General features: G+C 36.4%; 1 protein-coding gene across 2 annotated transcripts; it reads left to right on the plus strand.

The window, feature by feature from the left end:
- Positions 1-1,053: 1,053 nt before the first annotated feature.
- On the plus strand, positions 1,054-25,018 carry LOC108040748 (lachesin). 2 transcript variants are annotated; one of them, XM_017118333.1, is made up of 10 exons: positions 1,054-1,086; positions 7,235-7,895; positions 12,309-12,415; positions 15,282-15,498; positions 16,418-16,576; positions 16,652-16,780; positions 21,114-21,264; positions 21,367-21,509; positions 23,227-23,358; positions 23,574-25,018. In XM_017118333.1, exons 2-10 carry the CDS (start codon positions 7,574-7,576, stop codon positions 23,747-23,749), a joined length of 1,536 nt encoding a protein of 511 aa, XP_016973822.1. In that variant the 5' UTR covers positions 1,054-1,086; positions 7,235-7,573; the 3' UTR covers positions 23,750-25,018. The 2 variants fall into 2 exon arrangements, with proteins under 2 accessions (XP_016973822.1, XP_016973821.1); XM_017118332.2 differs by having other exon boundaries at positions 1,063-1,086; positions 23,514-25,018.
- The last annotated feature ends 603 nt before the right edge of the window (positions 25,019-25,621 follow it).

Consider the following 25,621-nt stretch of genomic DNA (forward strand, 5'->3'; position numbering starts at 1 on the left):
GCTATGTGTGGACCATTTTTTAGCCCAGTTATCTTTAGAGTTTAAATTAATCTGTAATAAAATAGAGAGTAAAAGGATGCAATGTTTCATTTTTGGCATCCAAATATTTCTGTCATAACAATAATAATTTAATAAATAATTGTTTTGAACATGGTTTAATCTAAATAAATACATAATAACTGTAATAAACCATTGCCTGAATAGAATAAATGAATAAACATAAAATTGTAATCCCAGAAATAAACTCCACAATAATACTACCAATTGTCCAAAGTTGCTGCTAACTTATCCAGCCATATAAGGCAATTATCACCCTCAATTAGTTGAGCCTGCATCAGCGAAAAGCAAACTAGCATTGCTTGCAAATTGAATATCTCAAATTAATTGCATTTTTTCTGTTTGTCCAAAATGCACATGAAGACTTAAAACAAAATGCAAATAAATTTAATTAACTTGTCTAATTAAAAGCTTGCCTCCAAAATGCAATATGCAGCAAACAAACAACTTCATGTGCTGTGAGAATCAAAAAATGTTATTTGATTTTGCTTTTAATTTGGCTTAATTCGATTATTATTAAAACGCAACCCAACGGTGGCTTCGCCCACAAGGACCAAAATGAGTCGAAATGTTCGACAGCGAAATTGGCTTGCAACTCGAACATCGAGTGGCGATTTTGGGGCATGGGTTGGGGGTTCGGGTGGACTCTGTTAACATTTTTGTCGCGTGTTTTGCGGTCTGTTGTTGTGGTTGCGGTTGCACGCAAACTACAAGCCCCCGAACACAACAAGGATAGCGGACAAGGGCAGCAACAACAACCAATGAACAGCATCCTGCGTCCTTTGGTTGGCTTAAAACGAAGCTCCACTTCGTGCCGCTCTGTCGGCCGTCGGCTCGTCCCGGCCTGTTATCACTCGTCCAACGCGGCGTATACGTAACAGCACTTTTCATTCGTTGGATTTTCTTTTCTTGTTGTTGGGGGAAACCCAGAGCCGGGCTCTGTGCGAGCGGTAAGTGTCGTCGGCAAATCAGTTTCGCTACGGATTCTGCACGAAGCGGACGCGTTTTGTCACTGTTACTCTGAAAAACGTGAGTGAAAGATCCCGGCTGACCGAAAGTCGTACTTGAGTGAAGCGCGTTCTTCGCCATGTGATCGATGAAAAAGTAGGAGCATCTGACTTAATGTGATCGAGTGTTTTTAAATTGACTGTGATCTTTCATTCTTTCAAACTGCTCACTGAGACTTAAATAATGGCTCTTGTTAAAAGCACACTTAAAAATTAAATAGTTGACCAGATTGTGTGCAGCTATTTTTAAAAATCTCAAAATTTATATAAGTCTTATATACTTTTGTGTATTTATTAGGAACGGAACAAAATATAATAGAATTTCTTAAGGACCTAGTTAAAACATTTATTAATGAACAGGATTTTAAATAAATAGGTAATGAAACATTTATTTTATTCAAATTAAACCAAGAATGTTAAGAACCTGTTAAGGTTGAAGAAAGTCGAGAGCAGGAAAAAATATTTGTTCAAGGGAGGTTTTTGTTTACCCTACAATATATTCAAAGCCCATTTTTAATTAAACTTAATTGAAAGTAAATCAATGATTAAAGTTTTAACAATATCGATGTTCCTGATTTCTAAATTAAGCTTTATTCTGTGTATTGCCTATTTTTTTTTAAGTTTTAATAAAGAACCGTAAAAAATATCATGATATGTCTAAAGATACATCTCTTACAATCCCTTTAGAAAATAAAATTTTAAGAAATATTTCCGAAATAACAGAAGGAGAGTTTCGGATCATAATTGTAAACAACTTTCAGGAAAATTTCAAATACCGGTGTGTGCTATTTTAACACTAGTCTGGCTAGCAAGTTAATAAGTTACATCCCAAACAGTCCCAAAAATCAATTAAATTCTATAAATTCATCGAAGAGCAAGTTATTCAAACACAGAAACTCTCAAATAACCTGAACATCATTTGAACGTTAGCCACAACTACAATCCAGACCACACACTCACATGTCACTTGTCAGCCACTCGAAATGGGTAAACAATTAACAGTTAACTCTGCTAATGCACATTTCATGCCAACAAAAAGTAAACAAACAGCGAGACTAACTCCAGGACCCTCAAAGTCCCGAAGTACCAGAACCGGCAAACACCCACACAGACGCACTTCCCAATCTCTGTAAAAATTCCCAAACAAACTTATAAGCGAATAAATGAATCCTCCAGAGTTCACTTTGGGACAACTCGCAAAAAGAAGTTGAAGGGAATTTTGTTGCGATTGAAAAAGGACTGCAGTTGTTGCTACTGCAACGCAACGCAGCGCAACGCACAACAGACAAACACAACCGAAAACAGCAAGGCAAATATAAACAAAGAATTTAGCTTAAAAATACATTAACCCACTACATCCATGGAGAATCAGGATATGCAGGGAAAAGGGCGAGGGCCCGTTTGCCAACTGCTGAAAACTTGCATACGTAATGGGGCAGGAGATAGAGAGTCAACGCGTGCAACTACAGTGAAGCTTATGTTATGCTGGAAACCGCAGTATATATATGTATCTTTAAAAGTGAATTATATAAATACACTATAAATACACCCTTAATAACAGTTAATTTTAAACGCCCATACAGAGTTCAACTTTTTTTTTTATTTGTTCGGATAAGCCCCGCATAAACGATAACAGAAACAATATCAGATCAAGGTTAATTACACTTTTTTCTGCCATAATGGGTGCCCTAACATTGTGAAATGTTTATTCCAATATACACTCTATTTTTATTATTATTAGGAGACCACCAAATAATTATTTTTATCGTTTAAGTAGTTAAACATTACTTGTGTAAAAATTTCCTTTAGCAACTTACATTTTCTACAAAAGGTAACACATTTACCTAGTTTTGTCATTTTAATTCCAAAATCAGTTATTAATTTTTTGAACCATATGTACACTTATTTAAAAAATTGAAATGATAACTTTAATTAGCATATCTGCTTAGTTTTAAATCGGTGTAAGCTCTATATTGTTTTACAATTAGTGTTTACTGTAATGTGAGCTTGTTTTGCATTCATGTATCAATGTAGATCAATGCCAGGCATACAGTTCAACTGTGCGACTAAGACAAGTAAACACACAGAGCCGGAGAAGGATAGGAAGCTCCAGGATGTCAGCTGTTCCAGAACTTTTTGTCGTCAGCCAGGGCAAGGCTTATTGCCTCTTTATTTATTTCCATCTCTTTTTATACCCTTGCAAAGGGTATTATAATTTTGGTCAAAAGTGTGCAACGCATTGAAGGAGACATCTCCGACACTATAAAGTATATATATTCTTGATCAGGATCACCTCCTGAGTTGATATAAGCATGTCCGTCTGTCCGTCTGTCCGTCTGTCCGTCTGTCTGTCCGTCTGTCTGTCCGTCTGTCTGTCCGTCTGTCTGTCCGTCTGTCTGTCCGTCTGTCTGTTTCTACGCGAACTAGTCTCTCATTTTTAAAGATATCGAATTGAAACTTTGCACACATCCTTCTTTCCTTTGCACGCAGTATATAAGTCGGAACGGCCGGGATCGGCCGACTATATCCTATAGCTGCCATATAACTGAACGATCGGAAATGCCATAAGTTTGGTATTTGTAAAGTTAGGAAGTTGAGATTTTCTATGGGTTTTATATTTGGCCAATCAATCCGACTTACCAAATTTCATAAGGATCGGCCGACTATATCCTATAGCTGCCATATAACTGAACGATCGGAAATACCATAACTTTGGTGGTTGTAAGGTTAGGAAGTTTGGATTTTCTATGGATTTAATTTTTGACCAATCAATCCGACATACCAAATTTCATAAGGATCGGCCGACTATATTCTATAGCTGCCATATAACTGAACGAGTGGAAATGCCATAACTTTGGTGTTTTTAAAGTTAGGAAGTTGGGATTTTTATGAGTGTTAAGAATGCATCATATGAATAAGTTTGGAGAATATAATTTACAGAATATTCTGCAAGGGTATTTCAACTTCGGCTCCGCACGAAGTTAGCTTTCCTTTCTTGTTGAATTCTTTTTTAGTTCAGTTCAGCTCTATTTCGTTTTGTTTGCATGAATTTGGTTTGTCGTTTGCTGCTGCAACTTTACAAATTGTGAAGAGAAAAGCAAACAAAATTGCAAAAAGATGATGTTGATGATGATGATGACAAAAATATGGACATTATGTGTGATAGGACTTTGATCATAAGTGAAAATTTATTGATGCATCTATTTATTTGATAAAGAATTGTTTTTATTCTGCCAATAACATTTTTGTGTAAATTTAATAGTGTAAATAGGGAAAAAATTCGCTTACAAATTAAATTTGATTTATATTAACCACACTTTAAAGAAATCATAGTAGAATACATTTATTATTTTATGTTGCCTGTTTTAAAGTAACAATATTAAGCATTCGATTAGTATTTGGATAAACAGGGGTATTGAGAATATTTATTGTTGTTTGATTTTAAGGATTGAAACATTTTTAAAATATAATTTTAAAATCTAGTTTTCTCTGTAAATATATAATTGTTTTAGTCTATAAAAATATATATAGATAATCAGCAAAAACTGCATCTACTGCAATTACAAATGCTAGCGATCTTCAAAATAATGTCTTAGGTTTTGTGATTCTTGACTTGAATAGAAAAATCTGTGGAACAAAGTTCCAATTTTCGATATATTAAGGAGTTTAGTAACATTAAGTGCAGTAAGCAGCAATTCTTTGGTTGAATTAGAGAAAAAAACCTAGTTGAATTGTTTACAATAACAAAAAAATGTTCCTCCTGGTAGGTAAATCTACGTTTATGTTTCCTCCTTTTAGGACATTTTAACATAAACATATTAGGCCACCGGTATACTTAACTTCCCTTTCCCGGCTACCTTTTTCAAACTGATTTTCCTCCCCCCAATTACCATGACAATAGGGAAGTTAAAAGCTGTCAAGCATTAAGCGAAGCTTAAGAGAAATCGCCTGAGGGCTGGACCACTCTGCTTGGGCTGATGACTTACTTAGAGGGCAGGTCAAGGCTGTCAAGGCTTATTATTGTTTACAGAATACCTTTTAAATAATTTTAAGCTCAGAAAAAAAAATCAACCGTGCCATTACAGGACGACACTTGGAAAACGTCATAATTGGTATGATTTTTGCTGCCATATGACCAACATAAATATGATGGAAAATAAAAAGAGCTTATTTTAAATCCATTAGCTGTCCCCTAAACACTGCATAACTTTCATTTACAAATGTTTGTTAATCTTTCCAAAACCCACAGCAATTATAATCCAATTTGTTTTGCCAAAAGCTATCATTCAAAAACAGAACAAGCCAAAGCCAAACACACACTAAATAGCCTCATTAAATTTTAATTTCCTAGCATAAAAATAAAGGAAAAACACAAACACATTCGGAACAAGTTCCTCCCCCAACAATTTATTAATTTAATTACAAACACTTTGCCAAACTCATAAAAAAGTGCATAAAATTTGTTGGACTTCTTGTTCTTGTTTCTGATGGTAAATCTGTTTTGGTCCATACCAAAAAAGCTTCATCATGTGTGAGTGGTGAGGGAGGTAGGAGTGGCGGGGGTGGCGGCAAAAATTGCTTAATTTCATAAGCGAGTCATAAGGGAAAAAGTTTTGTCTCTCCGAGTTCTAGTGGGTTTTTGCGGGGGACTGTGTCTGAGTAAGTGTTTGCCAAGCTGCGTATGGACCCCACAAAAAGCTGAAGGCGACACGCTTAAAAGCCATAAAAAATATAAAATTTTTGAAGAGAAAGTTTTGGATCAGATGGCCAAGAAACAGCAGCGAAACAGAGTCAGGGCAGTGCGTGACACAACTATATTGCACAAGGCAGCTAAAAATAGGTTTAGGAAAATGCCAAGTAATAAATTGTATCTACATTTTAAGTTGGCACAATTTTAATGCCCATAAAAGTTAAGTAGCTACAATGTAGTATGTCAGTTTTTGCCCCTTATAAACTTTATATTCAATTAAATTAAAAATTAAAATTTTTTATTTATGTTTTAAAAGATAAAAATCTGAAGTAAATTAAAATAGCTATGAGCGAAACGCACTGTATGCCAATCATAGTATGTACATTTCGGTTAGAGAAACTTAAGATATTACAGCATTGACAAAAATAAAGTTGTAAAAGTATGAAATAAAGTCAGAGAAGTAGGAAGGAAGCAAGTCAAAAAACCAAAACTTAAGATAAACAACAAATGAAAAGAGCATTTAAATTAATTGGCATAAACTTGGCTGTCTGCACATGTGGTATAGAAACTTTTATTTTGCCGACATTTCCTAAAGTTCGCAGACTTCGGTTCCTTTACATTCCAAGATAATAAATGCATTTTTTTATAAATTCCGGTTAGGCCTTTCCCGATTTTTAATTTGGTCTACAGATAAGCCGTATAGGACCGGAAAATTTATCAACTAGCCGCCAGGGACTGCTCTAGTTCCTGCTTCTGAGGCAAATCTTTATGACTTTTTGGATATTTTCCTTTTTGGTGGCTTAAACTTTGCTGCAACACGTGCGAACCCACCGCCTACGCAAAGAAGGCGTGGCAGGCAGCTGGCATGCGGGTCTATGGCATAATATTTTGCCAAACTTTATTGAATTCCCCAGCAAATCTGCATGGCATCTGTGTGCATGCGTTGAAAGTTACTAGACAGCAAACAATTGGGCAGGGAATAGGAAAGTGGGAATCCAGTGCATTGAAGGCAAATTTATGGGTGCTAAAGTCAAATGCAAAACTCCAGAATTAAGGCAGTCTTTTTCATTCCTTTTGCTCACGGCAAATGGAATATCTCCAGAAAAGAGTCAAAATTGAAAGTTTAGAGCTAAAAACATCTAGCCTAAGGTCTTTAAGAAATAGTCAGAAGTATATATTATTGTATTTTTTTCTTTTACAACCAAACAGATCGTTTAACTTTTCTTAATTTCAAAAACATATATTTTTTAAATCCAAGCAAAAGAAGCAGAACTAAAATGCGCTTTGCGTTTCCTTTTATAACATATATTAATGTTGATCATTAAAATTCTTTACAATTTAAGTAATAAATGCAAATCAATGTAAGCATATTTAAATAGTTTTGAAAAGCCAGGTTACCATTTTCAAAGAAAAAGATAATTTCATATTAAATAATGATTTTTAAGATAAACAAAATCAAAGGAATTTAAAACCATTTTAGAAATTCTGCATTCCATATCCAACAGACCTTCATAAAATGGTTTCACCAGATTGGTTTAGCTTAAACACAACACATATTAGATGATTGCCCGGGGCAAAAACCACAAAGAAATCGAAAATTTAATAATCGCCACGAGCCAAAAAGTGCGATAACAAAACCGTGTGAAAAACTCCGAGCAAAAGTAAAAACACAAACAAACCCCGTGGCGTTTAAAAAACAAGTGTGGCAGCGAGGTGGTTAAAACTGAGCCAGTAGATCCGAGAGGATGCACTTTGGCCAGGAGACAAGGCCATCATTGGGGCTCCTGGCTGTGGCTGAGTCGACCGCAACGGCAAGTTGATGTTGCCCCCGTCCTGGCATCTAATTGGGGCCCTCCTCGTGCTCGCGGCAACAGCGGGGGACTCCACCAACAAGATCATCTTGCCGCAGATTCTCAACGGCGGCGTCGGGGGCATCGGAATTGCCTCGGGCAAACATCCGTCCGGCTCCAAGACAGTGGCGGTTGGAGCGGTTCCAAGCATCGGAGGAGGTCCAGGAGCAGCAGGAGGAGCAGGAGGCGGAGGACCTGTGGCTGGCAGCGGCACAGGCAGCACGGTGGTCGGGAGCAATGGCGTGATTGTGGCCGGAGGCGGGGCCAATGTGCCGACCTCGAATTTAAACAGTGAGTATCTGGCATGATATATCTAAATGAATATTAAACCCAAGTAAATTTACACTGTAATGCAGAGTCCTTGTGTTCAAGTCAATCAGCACAATAATGTTGTTCCTATTTTAACTATTAGCTTTATTAAATTTAATGCCTCGTAAAACCAGAAGGGCCTTTTATGTTTATTTTTTTTAAGTTTGTATATTAAGGCTTATAAGGAACCGTCTAAATAGTATTTCTGATTTGTTTTTAAAATAAAGTACATTTAATCTGAAACTAAGTTCATACGGCTGGATTAAAATTTATCGGTATTCAATTTTGGCGATTTAAAAAAAAAAAGCGCAACAGAGAGAATGCTTATAAAATGCAAAGAAAAATGGCTCACTTACTTCACTATGATTATTTATTATTATTTATTATTTAATAACCTTTTTCTCTGTTGCGCTTTTAAAGGATTTGATTCAAAAAGTTAATTAACAGTGGGTGTTTGTTTTATTTCCAAAAAATAACGTATTTAATACAAGTTTTCATTACATACTTATTTGCTAATAAAAAAATTCCGTTTAAAAAGCAACTTTGGTCCATGGAAACATTTTTATTACACAAACTTTGCCTTCCAAAAAATCTTTAAAATTCTTTTGAGACAGTTCCTTACTTTTATTTATTTGCTATTGAATTCATACTGTTTACCAACATTTTCCGCAACACCATATTACTTGTCCCTTTGCTGGCAATTTTGTAGGGCAGTGTAAATACTGCAATCGCACTTTATCTTTATCCGCGATTGCCTTTTGGCTGCTTTTCTACTCCCGCTGCCTGATGCCATCAATAACACTCTGATGCCACGTAGGCGACCAACGCCCCCGCAGCCAATCATATTTGCGCAGACAAATAGGGAAAGGGGACCAATATAGCCATAGATTGAAGGGCGAGTGATACTGGCAGTAGGGAGCCGCAGGGCAAAGGTGATACCAGGCTTCATGCCACAAATTGAAAGCCATCAAGGCAGAAGTGGCGGCTTAGGCAGCAGTTCACAGATATCCTCGTGTACTCAAAAATCTCACTGTTATAAAGGCAGGATAAGCTTAATTTGATTTTATAAATTTAAAATTAAAAAAAAGAAGTTGGTTATGTTTTGTGTTAAAAATCATAAACTAAACTAAGTCGAACAATGGTTTTATACCATAAGCATAAAAAGGAAACTGAATATATAACATTTTGAATGTTTCGTGTTTCGATGTAAAATTTTTCTGTTGTTTTAAATTTTTTAATTTAACAATAAGTAGTTGTAATTGTATTATATAATTATTAATCCTGTTTATGGTTATTTCTCAGTTGCCTCAATATTAGTTTAGCTTTTAAAACAGTTGATTTCAAAAACTTTCTCAAAAACAGAAACCAACCATTTTCCTTCGCTCAAGTAATTTAAAATATTTTTTTTAGAAAATTCCTCAATACAATTCCTCAATACAATTTAAATTTTCAAATTATATAAATTATAATCCGAGAAAGAAAGTTCTGAGTGTGCTCATGTGAGCTGTGTGATGGGGAAAAATAAATCCAGAATGGTGACAGAGCCGCGGGGTTAACACGCCTCCAACTCCGATCCGCCACTCAACTCCTGCGAATGCCGGCTGTCATTGTTCTCAGGTGCAGTGGCAACAAAAACAGGACGAACAGGACAAACAACAGCAACAATGCCGTTTAACTGTGCACGAAATTCATTCAGGCAGCGCATTTATGTCGCAACAGGCAACATCCACCGCATCATCCCCATCCCCAACCCCATCATCATCCCCATCCTCCATCCACATCCACATCCTGCCACTGATTCGCCTGCCTGCTCCGTCGTCTCAACTGCCGATGGCCAATATCATAGCCAGCGTGTTTATGCATTGCGAGCTGCGAATTTATTCATGAGTCGAGCACCTTAACTATGCAGGCAAAAATGCAATATCGACTTCAATTAACTGTTGAATATTTAGTTGAAGACATTCATGGTTATATTGACATGCATGGCTTCACTGCTGCATATATTAAATGAGCAGGTATTTACGAATTTATTTGCTGCTTTTATATGATAAACTTAAATTTATTATATTTTAAATTGCGGCCAAGGACGATTTTAACATTATTTTCCACGTCAATATATAATATGAAAAATAAATACAAAATACATTTCAAGTTTATCATTAATATCGTCAAATAAAGCGCAAGTTTCTAAATTGTGATAATGTCATAGCAAATAACCGTCTCAAACTACTTTTTTGAAACTTAAAACTTAAGATGAAATGTTGTCTACAAATTCACCAAAATAAGTTTAACAGAAAATGTAATGAATAAGCTTGAAGAAAAATAAATTAAGTTTATTCCTGCAATTAAGGTATTAAATTCGTATTAAATTGATGCCCAATTTACTAAAAGGAATTTCTTGATTTAGTTTCCCTGGAAACTGTCATCTCTATCAGACTTCTCATTTGATTGTTTGTTGTCGCTGTTTTAGGGCGTGGCAGTGTGGGCGTGGGGGCGTGGCGGAGGACGGCTGGGACCTCAACAAAATTTATATGCAGACACGCGCTCTGGCGCGAAAATTGCAGCTGGATGAAATCCCATGATTATGCAGACCATTTTCCCCCGCCATTGGTGCCATTGCGTAAACGTTGCACACTATACTTGCAACAAGAGGTCACAGTGTTGCCCTTTGCATCCATTTTTTGTCACTTCCTGGGATAGTCAGACAGAAAAACACAACTAAGTTATATTAAAAACGGTACTAATAGCTTGAAATTACCTAATGTTAAATATAGGACTTTAATTCTATACAACTTTCTTAAGTTTCTTTTCACTACAGAATATGGTTATCGTTTATTTTAGAATATTATCCTGCTTATTAGGAAATTAGAAATGTATTATAATTTCCAGACTTGTTTTGAAACCTTTCGTTAATTTTGTTTGTGCAAGATAGAAAAAAAGAAAACAACTTTAGCTAATTTATGCTACTCTTGTTGCTGTTGTTTCATAATTAGTTGGTCCTTGCTGCAGGGTGCGGCTAAAAAGACGAAGGGCTGGCATATTGTTTGCATCGCCCATGGCCCCTCGGAGTCAACCAAATTCAATTGACTTGTGCACATTTCGATTCGGCAAATGTGTAACTCTATATGTGCTGCTGTTTGTGTTTGAGTTTATAATGTGAATATGTACATATGACTGGCAGGCACGCCGACCATCATAAATAGCTAATTAAGCTAAAGCAATAGTTCGAAATCATTTCTGGGCCGTGAAATTAGGTTCCCAAATATAAATTGCGAAAATGTAAATTTTAATTACAGCCAGCACTATTTTTTTCAATATTTTATTTTACTCAGGGACTTGCCTAATTCGAAATTTTCAATTTACAAATCCGTCAAATAGTTACCACGAATATTTCATTTTAATATCATTAAAACCCCTTTTTCTTTGTGTTATTATTTACATTTTATTTAATTCATTTAACACGGTTTAATACTATTAAAAAGGGCTTTATTAATTGAATTATAAAATCTGCTGAAGTCACTTTAAATCGATACATATTCAAAAGTCTTTTAGTATCCCTCTAAGCCGCACGCTTCATTAAAATTGTGTGATTTGTTATGCATAATTGTTGCCTTTTCAGGAATGCGATTAAATAATTGCAACTCAAACAGTTTAATTGAATTGCCAAAGCTATTTCGTTAGGCTATCAAGCTCAAAGCAAACAAAAATTGAATTTCTATATTAAATATTTGCTTAGCTCAACTAAATTAGCAGCTAAATGAATGAAGCCAAGTCTCCTCCTCTTTTGCAAAGCCCCTTTGTGCTTATGTCGCCTGTGGAGTATCAATATTTGTCTGAATAATAAAGGAAATGCTGTTAGCTGTGCTTTCCTAGCACAATTTAAATGCATTTCGACAAAATTGTACGGCCATTAAAAGTTTAATGATTGCAGCTGAAGCAACGAGTGAAATTTTCCGCATCGAGTGTTGCAAAAAAGAGTTTAACTTGTTGATGTTTGAAGCAAATATTTAAGTGAAATTCACTATATGGGTGTTTGTCTGTGGTGAGTGCTCGAACATGTGTTTAATTATAATTGTACATTCCCGGAAAATTCCCGTACAGCAGCAGGAATAATGAGTCAACGCAAAAATCAATGAAATAATTATTTTGCATACCCGAAAGCCATTTTTCGAACCGCTGCCCCCTATTCGCCCGATGGCAAATCCAGAAACATTTTTACAATTAATTTTCCGCGCATAATTGATTTTTATGGTTTATTTGATTATGCAAATTCATGAGCGGCATATTGACATAGAACTAAGTCAAATAGGAATAAAATTGAATAAATATTTTATGCACTAAATGAAAATAAATTCATTTTTAACAACCTTTTTATTTTAATTCTCTGCTTTACAGTTGTCGTCGAAGAACCCGAATTTACTGAATACATCGAAAATGTAACTGTACCTGCTGGACGTAATGTTAAACTCGGTTGCTCTGTTAAAAATCTGGGTTCATATAAGGTGAGCATTTCTATATATTTTGCTTATTGTTTAGGTGGTAGAATAAGTTACTCTAGAAAAATGTAATAGATTTAAAAACAGAGAGAAAAGTTATTTTCTTTGGCCTATTATAAGAAACTTTGCTTGCACGTAGTTTAATGAAAAATGCTCAGTTTGGACATGGTTTGATATCTAGTCAGATATTTTCAATATAAATTTAAGGAGTTCAGTAAATATCCTTTTGTCCTCTACGATTAACTAAGTAAAATTATTAAGTAAAATTCCATACTGCTACCGGGTGTAACGATTAATCTTTGCAATTAAGGTAATTAAATCACAGCAAATATATAATATTATCAACCTTTAAAACCGGAGTGAAACTTTCCTGAAAAGTGCTGACATCGTCTCGTTTAGTTTTTATGCATCATTAGCCGTTCCCTTTTGGCGGCGAAAAGAAATCCAAACAGAGCAAGAAAAGCGAAAGGACCACGATAAATGGGGTTGTACGAGAGACGTGAAATGATTTATTAATTAAGCAGCTTGTAATGAGTGCTAATGATTTGATTACTTGGCATAAAAACCATGTCTTAAAAGATTAGACCGGGAGTGCATTGCAAATGAGGGATGAGCCCACTAATTAACTTTCATTGAATGCAGACTGCATTCTCCTCAAATCTGGGATTCCCTATTGAAGCTATCTGAATGCTTTTGACGGGTCTTAAACAGATCATTACCATGAATGGTGAAAGCGGCTTACTTGCACCGACTTTGGGCATCATTAGGGGACACTCAGAGTGCTAGATTCCGAGCTCAAGTAGCCATCATCGCCGGCCTTGTTAGCGCGTTGGCTCCGAAAACCCATCCAATAGACTGTCGGAACGCAGGAAATGGAATCAAATTGAGGTGTAAATGAGAGCAACAAGAAAGTGTGCACAAAAAGGAAAAACGTGCAGTGCATGCAGGTAAATGGAAAAGCCCTTGGAAAACTCCTGGCCAAGGTGGGGAAACGAGAGACCCGGTTTAGCTTTAGTCGAATGGCATGTTTAAGTAGCTGGGCGTCTGTGAGTAAGGCTTCGCCTTACATATATTGGCTGCATGTAATTCATAGCTATCACCACACACACAGGACTCTGTGCTCTTCGCTTTCCGAACATCCAGGAACTTGTAACCGGTTGCGTTTATTTTTATATGCGACACTATGATGCAATTTTCTCGCTTCCGCTCCCTGCCATTTCCCACCCGTTTTTTTTTTGCCTTCTCCTCCATTTTGACTGCCGATGCTGAGCTGTGAAATTTCTGGGTGTCCCATATACTACGTGTGTGTAGTGACAAAACGAAAAAAAAGGACGTTAGGATGTTATTAAAAAGATCTCGTTTTTTTAGTACCAGTAGTGTTAACGCTTTAGCCAAAAATTGGATTAAACGTCAAGGTACTATAGTTAGAATACTTACGTAAATAAGATCTTAATTAAATAACAGTCATTTCTGCGTTGATAATCTTAATTCTTTTTGGAAAAAAAATAACTCAAAAACTATGATTATTAAGGGTTATCATTTTTTTCTCGAAATAAAACTACAGCTATAGACGGATTTTTGATATGTTTTTTTTAAATAATTAAAATAAATAATGATTCAGATTACTTCAATAATTTCAATGTTATTACGTCGGGAAAAAACTGAAATCATTTGTTTTTATATTGGTATAATCATTATGTTTTCGTTTTACTTATTAAATATAATGATTATGATTTGAGTTTTATTTAATCTCTCAAAATTAAAGATTATCATTGAAGAAAATCATAAGTTATAAGAAGGTTAATAGTGGCGGCTTTGAACAAGAAAATAAATTTGGTGTAAATAATTTTGTATGGGTCCGTTAGAAGTGAGCATTTATTATTTTATGAAGAATAAGTTGGCTTAAATACTTACTATCAATGCAAAGCAATATTAAAACGAAATATCAAAATGAAAAATGTAATGAAAGGACAATCTCATACGGTTTTTATACCCTTGCAGAGGGTATTATAATTTCAGTCAAAAGTTTGCAACGCAGTGAAGGAGACATTTCCGACCCTATAAAGTATATATATTCTTGATCAGCATCACCAGGAGAGTCGATCTAGCCATGTCCGTCTGTCCGTCTGTCCGTCCGTCTGTCAGTCTGTCCGTCTGTCCGTCCGTTTCTACGCAAACTAGTCCCTCAGTTTTAAAGCTATCTGCTTGAAACTTTCCCAAAAGTTGTCTTTCTATTGCAGGTAGTATATAAGTCGGAACGAGCCGGATCGGGCGACTATATCATATAGCTGCCATATAACTGAACGATCGGAAAAGCCATAACTTTGGTGTTTTTAAAGTTAGGAAGTTGAGATTTTCTATGGGTTTTATTTTTGGCTAATCAATCCGACCTACCGAATTTCATAAGAATCGGACGACTATATCCTATAGCCGCCATATAACTGATTGATCGGAAATGCCATAACTTTGGTGTTTGTAAAGTTAGGAAGTTGGGATTTTCTATGGGTTTTATTTTTGGCCAATCAATCCGACCCACCAAATTTCATAAGGATCGGCCGACTATAATTTATAGCTGCCATATAACTGAACGATTGGAAATGTCATAACTTTGGTGTTTTTAAAGTTAGGAAGTTGGGACTTTTTATGAGTATTAAGAATGCATCATATGAATAATTTTGGAGAATAAAATTTATGGAATATTCTGCAAGGGTATATCAACTTCGGCTCCGCCCGAAGTTAGCTTTCCTTTCTTGTTTGTTTGTATATTTGACTAAGCTTACTTATAATAAGATTTAAAATTGAAGAATGTATTCAATGTGGCTCGATATATTGATCGCAAGTCGGCTTAAACTTTCTCCGATTCCTGTTCCAGGTCGCCTGGATGCACTTCGAGCAGTCCGCCATCCTGACCGTTCACAATCACGTGATCACACGGAATCCGCGCATCAGTGTCACGCACGACAAGCACGACCGGCACCGCACGTGGTATTTGCATATCAACAACGTGCACGAGGAGGACAGGGGTCGATATATGTGCCAGATCAATACGGTGACGGCCAAAACGCAGTTTGGCTACCTGAACGTTGTGGGTGAGTTGTGGGGAAACTAATCAGGGCGGAGTACTTCGGGGATTTTGGGAAGCAATGAAGCAGAGGGGCTCACGGAAATCCTGTGCAAATACGCGGCGTATTAAAAAATAATTTATGTGCCTTTAAGCGGGGTGCAAACATGGGGAAAACAAGAAAAATCCCGAAAACAGGAGAAAGCCAGCGCAACGTCGAGTCCAGAGTCGAATCCAGGAATCAGGACGACAAGGGCCAGCACCCGGAACGGAGCACAGTTCAGTGAATCCTTTGCCCAGGCAAAATTATTTTCCCTGCCTGGGCAAACAACAAACAAATTATTAAAAATGCATGCGATATTTGTGGAAAAGGGAGCGAATGCGCGTGCTTTTAATTAAAAATTTAAAAAATGTGAGAAAAAGAAACGAAATTATACGCAGACAATGCAAGATATCAGGCACAACTTTAAAAACATTATCTGCATTAAAAGGGAAGTGAAAAAAACGTAAACCTAGTTACATCAAATGTTTTTCAAATTAAATTTAAAATTAAAAACTTCCTGAATGGAGAGTATATCCCTGATAATTTTGTTAGCTTAGAAATAAAAGCCTGCTTTCTGACCAATAATATTGAATAAACAAGGTGATGGCATAAAAATTGAGCACATGTTTCATGACCAATAAATGCTTTTCGATTTAAACGAATAATGAGAAATTGGAAAATAATTGCCATGTGACAGCGGGGTTCATATCAAAACCAATTTCCTGATGCCAAACTAGAGTTTATCATGTGTGTTGGCAAATATTTATCATGCATATATACGAGGGCAGAGTTCAATTTTAAATGTGCGCTGACTGCATCTATTTAAGAGGATTACCGGTGCGCAACAGTTTACAGATATTGCAGATTATTCATTTTTCCCCGAATTTCCCTGATTTCCCTGCAGTTCCCCCCAACATTGACGACTCGTTGAGCTCTAGCGATGTAATTGTGCGGGAGGGAGCCAACATTTCGCTGAGGTGTCGGGCGAGCGGCAGTCCCAGACCCATTATCAAATGGAAACGCGATGATAACTCCCGCATAGCCATCAATAAGAATCACATAGGTAAGTGCGAATGCAGTGCATCAATCATTTAGCGCTGTCCCCTTTCATTTCCCATTTCATATTCCCCTTTTTTAGTGAACGAATGGGAGGGCGACACCCTCGAGATCACTCGCATTTCCCGCCTGGACATGGGCGCCTATCTGTGCATCGCCTCCAATGGGGTGCCCCCCACGGTTTCCAAGCGCATCAAAGTCAGCGTGGACTGTAAGTACCCCCGGATGAGATTGATAGTCCCAGTCCCAGTCCCAGAGATCTGATTAAATGACCTCTTAGCCCGGCACAATTTCACCACTCTGACCATAAAGCCACGTTAACAGTTAACTATTCGATAACTTGCCACGAAAGTTGACTAAATTCTAAATACAAACGTTGTTGGTTCTGTTCATGGTCTCTATTTTTCCCTTCTGGTTTTCAATTTATTTTTGTTACGTGCGTACTGGGAATTTGGTTTGGCTGCTGAAATTTTATAGTATTTTTTTCTGTTTACTTCGTGATTCGTTGCCGCTCATATTTCCATTTGTCGGCAGCGGATTAAAGTCGAACATCCATGAAAAATTGTCAGAGACCGATGGAAACTACCATGGAGCTAAGTGAATCAGGAGTCCCCAGGTCTTCTCTACTTGTTGGGTAGCCTATAATAAAAACGCAAAGTATATAAAAAAAAAGTTGATTTCTTATGGATCTAAAAAAGAGACATACAAAAATAAAATACTGTTTTTATTTCATTATCTCTGATGTTAATATTTTTAGAAATTTTTATAGAGTATGTGTTTGGTTTATTAAGTTTTAAAAATAAATTACGTTGTTTATCATTTTTAGAAGACTAGAAAAGTTTTAGCAGCAAATATTCGGACTATTAAAAATGTCTCTTTTTTGCTTATAAAATTAATTAAATATTTATTAAGTAATAGAATTATTACATGTTGATGAAATTGCAATTTTGTTTATACATTGTAATTTTAGTTCAATGTATTTTTCTTAATATTAAATATTTATAAAGCATATTTGACCTCAACTGCCATGTCCTAAAGCAATATTTTCTCTGTAAAAACATGACTTAAAGTTGCCTAAAATGTCTCAGTGCGAAGTCCCCGCAAAAGCCCCACAAAGAGGCCCATGGTTACCATTTTTTTCAATCGGCAACACACTTGTAGCTGCTGCAGTTTGTGGCTTATAGTACAGCGAGCAGCTGCACAAAAAAGAAAAGACGGAATCAAATCACTGCGTTTGCCGTTCTGCACTTTTTAAGATTTATTACAGGCGACACACACATCACATGTGCTGTCAGGTCCTGTCATTCCCGGGGAGGTGGGCGGCTTTGAGAGGGCGTGGTCCTGGTCGTGGTCGAGGTCGTCACAGAAATTTGCTCGTTTGCTGTCACTTAAAAATGCCGCAAGCATAAATCTATTTTTGTTTTGTACACGACATTCGCTGCTGTAACCAAACAATCCTCCGCCGAACAGCGATTCCAATCCCCTCCGCGCAATAGTAAACCCAACTGGACAGCAACCAGTTCCAGTTTCCGTTAACAGTTCGCAGTGGCTAACCTCTGGCCAGCAAAAAGTGCAATACAAATTACGGTTGTGCAAGGTAGTCCCAAAAAAATAGGAAAAATACAAATAGACGAGCCGAAAATACCTTGATTGCCGCAGATGTCCTCCAAAAAAAAAGAAATTGTTCAATGTGTGTGCGGATCCGCTAGACAGAGTTTGTGTTTCTAAAAGACAATAGTGGCAAAATTGGTGAATAAGCTATAAGCTTATTTATATAAAGTTCCAATAAAACAAGAAAAAATAAATTATATTATTAATTATCAAAGTATTAAGAGATAAAATTTTTTTTTATTATATTGATATTTATTTGTATCATGACAAAGTCACATTGATAAAAAAAAGTTTTTATTATAATGTAGAAATTAATGAATAAAAACGTTATTCTAAAAAAAGTGAGGTGTAATTAAGGCATAGATAAAGTAATTAATTCCTGAATAAAAAATGCTTTCAAAGACTTAAATGGTTTTATATTTTCCTAAAGTACATTTAAACCCTTTAAAGTATGTACTTAGGTATTATAACTCCCTCTGCCAGCTACACACATAACCATATTCAATCCACTGATAGCCCTTGCAATCGATGATTGCCCAGCCAGGAGAAAGGATCCCAGACGCAACTCCTGGTCCGGCAATCAAGTCAATCCCATCATTCCCATTTCGACCCACACCAATTCCACAAATATTGTCCCTGGATTTTCCCCCGGCAGGGCAATCAATGGTCCGCAAATGTTCAACAATGATGCTACTTGAACAGTAATCCGCTCGGCCATCTTCCAACCCCTTAACGAGGCTTCATTAACGGCTAATTTTCAAGTTGTTTACACTAGCAGTCAGCTCACCTTTTTTCTTGCAATTTTCTATGGAGCCGGACGGAAAGAAAAGAATGTCACTCAATGTCCAGGCCACCTACCCACCCAACGTGCTAAATTATTGTTGACTCAACGCGAGTCCTTGTGGCACTTAACAGCTGCTCGACTCGCCTTCCCTGATTTCCCGGCTTTCCTGGCTTTCCTTTCGCCAATATTGTCGCCACTCAATTGTAATTTAAATCAGTGCCCGAAAGGAGTGGAAGAAGCTGTTATCCCGGACAAATGTTTGTCCTTTCAGTCCAGTCCCAAGCACTCGAGTCCGGCGCTTTTCACTCGGGTCTGGCTTTTGTGTGGGCAATTAAAATGAATGGAAATAAAGGAAACGACAACTTCAAGGTGATTTCTGCTTGACTTTCGCTTAAGCTCCGCTCAAAAGTTGTCTGGGGAAAAATGAACAGAAATTATATCAATATAGAATATCTGTACTGCATACGAAATTAGCAAAAGAAAATGTTTCGCCTTCGGTTTTTGCCTTGGACTCTTTCGGTTTGCCTAGGAGTGGGGCAGGTTAAGGGTCGTTTGCAGCATATGTTGTCCCTTTGCCGGCGAACTTTTCTGTGCCGTTTCTGTTTCTGTTTCGGTTGCACAAAGGCAACAAATCAGTATGCAGTCAGAAATACGTATGGTATAAGAACCGCTCTCTTCGCAACAGGAAACAGAAACTGAATTTGTTGCTTCCTGCTTGCTAAGCAACGCACGCCACAGAAATAAACGTATGCGTGTGTGTGCTCCTTAGTAAATGTATGTGTATCCTAGCCAAAGGACATATGCAAGCTGTCACTGTTGTTTTAACAAATTGTTCGGGCCGTCTGTGTCTTTCCCCATATATTTGAAAAATCAAAGAAAAATGTTCGTGTTTATATTAAAGAATCTGCCAATCAAAACATTATTGGTAGATTGGGAAATCTGAAAGCAAGGACTGAAAATTGGATTTCGTATCTCCTCTGGCGGGGATAATTGGTTAGCTCATCTTACCAAATGCAAGTACCCACTAACCCACTTGACCCAACTCTCTGACAGGCTAATTAAGCTGCTTACTTCGTCACACTTAAGCTTGTTTTTATTAAAAGGATTATACCCAACCCTAATGGTACTGAGCACCTCATCAAAAATACAAAAGATCCACGAGATACTTTTCATAAGCGTACAGAAAAGCAGAGTGAGGAAAAGCTCGGGCGCTAATTTGTGTCCGAGCTGATTAAAAATTCAATTGGAGCATCAGAAGGACTCCGTTTCGGTGCCATTTTTTGTTAGCCTTCAGCTTAATTGCCAACTCTTGGTGGACATAAATCAACAAAAGGTAAAACAGGCAGACAAATGACAAGGCAGAAAAAGGACCGAATAATATCCATTGTGCCCCTTAATGATGATGAAGATGCTGATGACGCTGGGAAGCTGACAATAACTATAGGAAAACGTAGTGCTCGAGTGTTCATTAGTCCCGCTCTCTGCGACATTTCCCCATTTAATATCTTAATTAAAAAAGTGTGCGCCAAATGCGCCTGAAGTGCGGTATTTTTTTATGTTTGGCTTTTCGAGGTGGCAAAGGTCGCATTTCCATAGATGTCCTCGCACATAATTACAAAGGTGCAGGCGGTGCAACCTGACAGCCGACTCAAGATAGAAAAATCCCGAATAATGCTATTCATAAGATTTCGCTGAAAGGAAAACAGTTTCTTTTTCGTTTTTTTCGAGGCTCAAGAACTTTCTCTTGGTGACTCCTCTCGACTGGCAATTTAAATGAAAATCAGTCTGCAACGAAAATGCCTGCTTAAATCAAAACTAAAAGAGAACATTTGCATAAACCTAAAAACAGCTGGCAAAAATCTATATGAAATATATGCATATATATTTTGGTCTTGAAAGTTTGTTGTTTGTCAATAAAAAATGGGTAAAATAAATTCCAAAGTAGTCAAATGAATTATAGAGAACTTGACCACAAGTTTTCCTCCGAGTTGAGTTTATGAATTTGCTGAGTTAAACTTTTTTGATTACAGAAATGGGTGAAAAGCAGTTTTACAATTGAAAAGTAAAATTATTGAATTATGATTTTAAGTTGGGTTTTGAAACTGTACAACTGTAAAGATCTTATTTGTACGAATTGTCATATTTTTAGTTCCCCCAATGCTGCTTATACCCCATCAACTGGTTGGAGCTCCAGAATATTCCAACGTCACCATCGAATGCTTCACTGAGGCACATCCCACATCTCTGAACTATTGGACACGTGGCGAGGGACCAATCATCCACGATTCGCACAAGTACAAGTGAGTACCGAACGCATTCAGCATTTACTGAAGAATAATAAAAAATATATAAATAAAATCATTCCCTTAAATGTGTGTCCATTCAAACTCATCCACTTGCAGAGTTGAAGCTACAATTGGATTGCCGGCTTATAAAACTCATATGAAGTTGACCATCATAAATGTGAGCAGTGGCGATGATGGCATTTACAAATGCGTGGCCAAGAATCCCAGAGGCGAAACGGATGGCATCATACGATTGTATGGTAAGTTTAAAGCAAGTAAATACTCTAATTTGAATCCAGATAAGATGGTCAGAAAAACGCATTGAATTGCTTTGTTAAAGTTCTTCAATTGCCAGTTCAATCCCAACTAATTAAGTTCTCCATGTCCAGCGGGTCTAATAAAGGACTAGAGGCATTGAAAAACTACCGCATTGGCCTTAACACAAATTGACAAATCTAAGCCATTTGGATGTTTGTCCGTGCAGGGACAAAGCCAAATGAAAGGCCAAAGTGAAACGGGAGAGAAAAAACCTCGACCACATCCGTGGCCAGACTTAATTGCCTGTCTACGAGTAGGCAACCAGGCAGGACCCACTCTCTTGGCCCGAATCAACCGAAATGGGGTAGGACGAGCTCGTTGAGCGGCCATAATAATCAAGCCAGTGAAAAATCAAGTCACGTCCCTCTACCAAGGTGTGGAATTTTTGGCCAGGCTGCTCTGGCTTAGCCGAAGAACTTTCCTCCGACTCCTTCAGCATCATCCTCATGTGAGCCATTGCAATGCCGAAACTTGGCTTTAAAGTAGATGTGCGTGTGTGTGCCACAGGATTGGTAGCAAGTTAATATCACGTATTTAGTTTAATTACGTGATGGATTCGCTGGGAGCGAACATTTTTAAGTTATCGATTGTGAAATTGGTATTACTATTTCTGGTCGTTCTAAGAATATAGTCCACTAAAAGATGTAGGAATTTAATACAAACTAATTTATTTAATGCATTAGAAAAGGTTTACTTCAAAGATAATTAAAATTAATTAAGAAATGTTATTTACTGAAAAGTATAGAACAATAGAAAATCGTTTTACATTTTATATCAGCCAGGATGTTTCAGTTGTCATGTTAAATAATTTAAAATTGTTGGTAATGCCCATCAGAATGGGACCGCATCCAAAAGTACATTGCGATTTAAAACATTTGGTTACACATACATATATACAGACTACAGCATTGATTTTGCAAAATGACCAGGCATAAATTTGACATTCAAATTATAATTTCAACAAATTGAAATGGGAAGCGGATAAAGCAAGAGGCTTTAATTATGACAGTTTTCTGGGTATCCCGCGGCGAGCAAAAATATGCATATGGACACATTATTATGAAAATACAAAATAATTAGCATTTCGCATAAGCCACTGAGGCGTATAAAATACCCAACAAGAGACAACTGCAAAAATTATACAGAATGAGACAAAAAAATCAGTAAAATGAGACTGAATCAAAATTTAAATAAGTACGAATGGCAGAATGCATAAAAAACAAATGCATCGAAACGTGCTGTAAATGCCAAATTGAAAAATGTAAATTTTATGAAAACAAGAACCTTTTCCCCACTAATAGAATATTTATTGTTGCTACTGCATGTCGATGTGGCGTATATTTATGTGGACTTAAATAAAAGCAAAGTAAACGAAAACACAATGCAGTGCAATGTCACTATAAAATAAAACTTTTAAAATACTCAATTGTAAATAATTTTATAGCAGCGAAAGGCAAATGGATTATAATGGATTAACGTATGGCGATTGGGTTTTACTTTTAATAAGTTTTAAGCTAATACTAATAAATAAGGCTGTTATATAAATATATCAATGTTTTAAAATAAATAATAAATTTCCTTGAATTTATTTAAGAAATATTATTGCATACAAATGTAAATTATAAAATGTTTATTTGTCAATGATCCATTTATTTTCAGTATCCTATCCCCAAACTACTGCCTCATCGGGTCTATACTCCACCGATTCGCATTGGGGAGAGAACGGGATCAACAATAACTATGCATATGGTGGCTCCGACTCCACGCGATCCATTTATGCGCAGGACAAAAGTGAGTGGATAGCAGATGCCTACATATTACTATTACTATCTATGAGCACCCTACTTATGTCACCGAATCACTCTGTCCCTACTCACACGACTTCTTCGGCTTCTATTTGTGCTCTATTTCATTTCATGCCCACCATTTCATGGCCATCCATTCAGATACGCGATATCAATCGAATTTGAACGAAATCGGTTTATCTGAACAAAAATCCTTCCTAGATAAGACGCAGAATCCGCTGTTGGTCAATGGCAATGCCAACGAGGCGGATGCGGAATCCAGCGGAAGCCACAACCCTTCGATGGCCATTGCGTGGCCGTTCGTCGTCGTCGTCTCGACATTATTGTTAACAATCCGATCTGCGGTTGGTTCTAGCCTTAGCGTAAGTCTATGTTAGTTAATGCAAATCTAGCTTAGAGTTACCTATTTCAACTATGTATGGGATTAGCGTAAGGCTTCACGTAACGTTAGCATATAAAATATACAAAAATATATGTGTAATCGACTAGTCCCTAGTGAAACAGACCCTAATTACGATCCGCCCTTCCCCCATATATATTCCAACGGATGTATGTATATGTGAGACACCAGGCCCAACTGAGCTCGGTAAACATATGTAACATATATCAGTCACAAACCCTTAGTCGGGAGTCTATATACACTCATATTCACATCTATGTCTAGGATGTAAGACAAACCAACCAAAGGGTAAATGCAATTTCATTTTGCTTTCAATGCTGTGCTTCAAACTGAGAAAGTTTCATAGTTATCACATAATATACCACGGTCTATATAAATATGCATACACATCTATATATTCGTGCGTAAAACGCTGCTGACTCACACTTGCATATAAGATTACAGACACTTAATTATATTATTATGCATATGCCTTAAGGATTGCAAGCTGAAATGCAAAATAAACTTAGAAAAATAAGCCACCACACATATCGATCTTGGAAATTGTTTAAGTAAGCCAAACACACCGAGTCACAAAGAGTATACATTTTTTGTAGATATAGCCACGTTGAGTTTAGGGAAACATTATGCGATGTCTTAATTAATTTCAAATTTCGGTTTCGAGTGGATTAAAGCTTTGGAAACAGAAATTCAAAAATGTCAAATAAACAAAAGAGAATAATAATAACTATATTAAAGCTTACTAATTATTGAACATTTCCTACAATAAATATGAGAACTAAACTGCCAAAACATCAAGATCATGCTCCGTTTATCATTCATTCACATAATTTCAATAATCCGTATAGCAATTTAAATGGGTTCATATAATATTTCCACACAGCTCATAAGATTAAATCTATTTCGGTCAGCATAAACCAACAATTCAATTATGGTGTAACTAATGGATTAATATTAATGTAAAAATAAACGAAATGTTAAAAGTCTAAGCTAAAATAACAGATATTAAAATTGTGTTGCTTTAAATACAAATTAAAATATAACAAAACAAGCATGTTGAATGATGAGAAATATATTTGAATTAAATGCAGAGCTATGGACACAATTGAAAAAAGATATATACATATGTAACATTATATATACAATTATAGACCTACGTATATACAAAGAAACACACGCATACACGGACAACACTTATGTAACATGTATTTAAGCATATAAAATGAGTTGTAACTGAGGCATTAAATTAAATAAAAATCCCAAAAAGACAAATAAAGCAACTCAATGGTATTCAGGGGAGAGTCATGGAAAGTGATGAAAGTGAGCCAATTGAAATAAAAATGAAATGCATCAGCGAGGAACAAGAATGATGTGTTAAATGCTTAATTAGCAACCAAATTAAACAACGCCCCGTGCAAACAACGTCAAACATTAATATTAACAAAAAATAAACAACAATAACAAAAAAAAAACTCTGAAAAACATTAATAAACAATTAACCTGGTTGCAGTTTTTTCTGCTCTGATCTAGCAAGTGGCTGGAACTGGCCAGGAGGACCAATTCACTCTGACCGCATTTTATTCGTTATGCAATTTTATTGTATCCATTTTTAATACCCATCCCAATAAAAACAGCAACCATAACAACGTTGAAAAAAATAAACGACGGAAAAAGTTTGTGACATTAAATTTTGAATACCCTTGAATTTATTATATAGTATGCAAACGAAATCAAATGCCGATCGCTTACCAAAATACAAAAATTAATTGAGAATAAGTTTTTCTGCAGCTTCCCTTAAAAATAATTCGTATTTTACTAGAGCATATATTAACTCTTCATTCAACGTGTT

The sequence above is a fragment of the Drosophila rhopaloa genome, unplaced genomic scaffold (assembly GCF_018152115.1).
Source record: "Drosophila rhopaloa isolate 14029-0021.01 unplaced genomic scaffold, ASM1815211v1 contig_2, whole genome shotgun sequence".
NCBI lineage: Eukaryota > Metazoa > Arthropoda > Insecta > Diptera > Drosophilidae > Drosophila > Drosophila rhopaloa.

Bases quoted from the DNA above. Each gene is read 5' to 3' on its own strand.
- LOC108040748 (XM_017118332.2), top strand. From the start codon at position 7,574: ATGTTGCCCCCGTCCTGGCATCTAATTGGGGCCCTCCTCGTGCTCGCG. The intron at 7,896-12,308 runs GTGAGTATCTGG...TCTGCTTTACAG, and splicing joins GCCGACCTCGAATTTAAACA to TTGTCGTCGAAGAACCCGAA. The intron at 16,781-21,113 runs GTAAGTACCCCC...TCATATTTTTAG, and splicing joins CATCAAAGTCAGCGTGGACT to TTCCCCCAATGCTGCTTATA.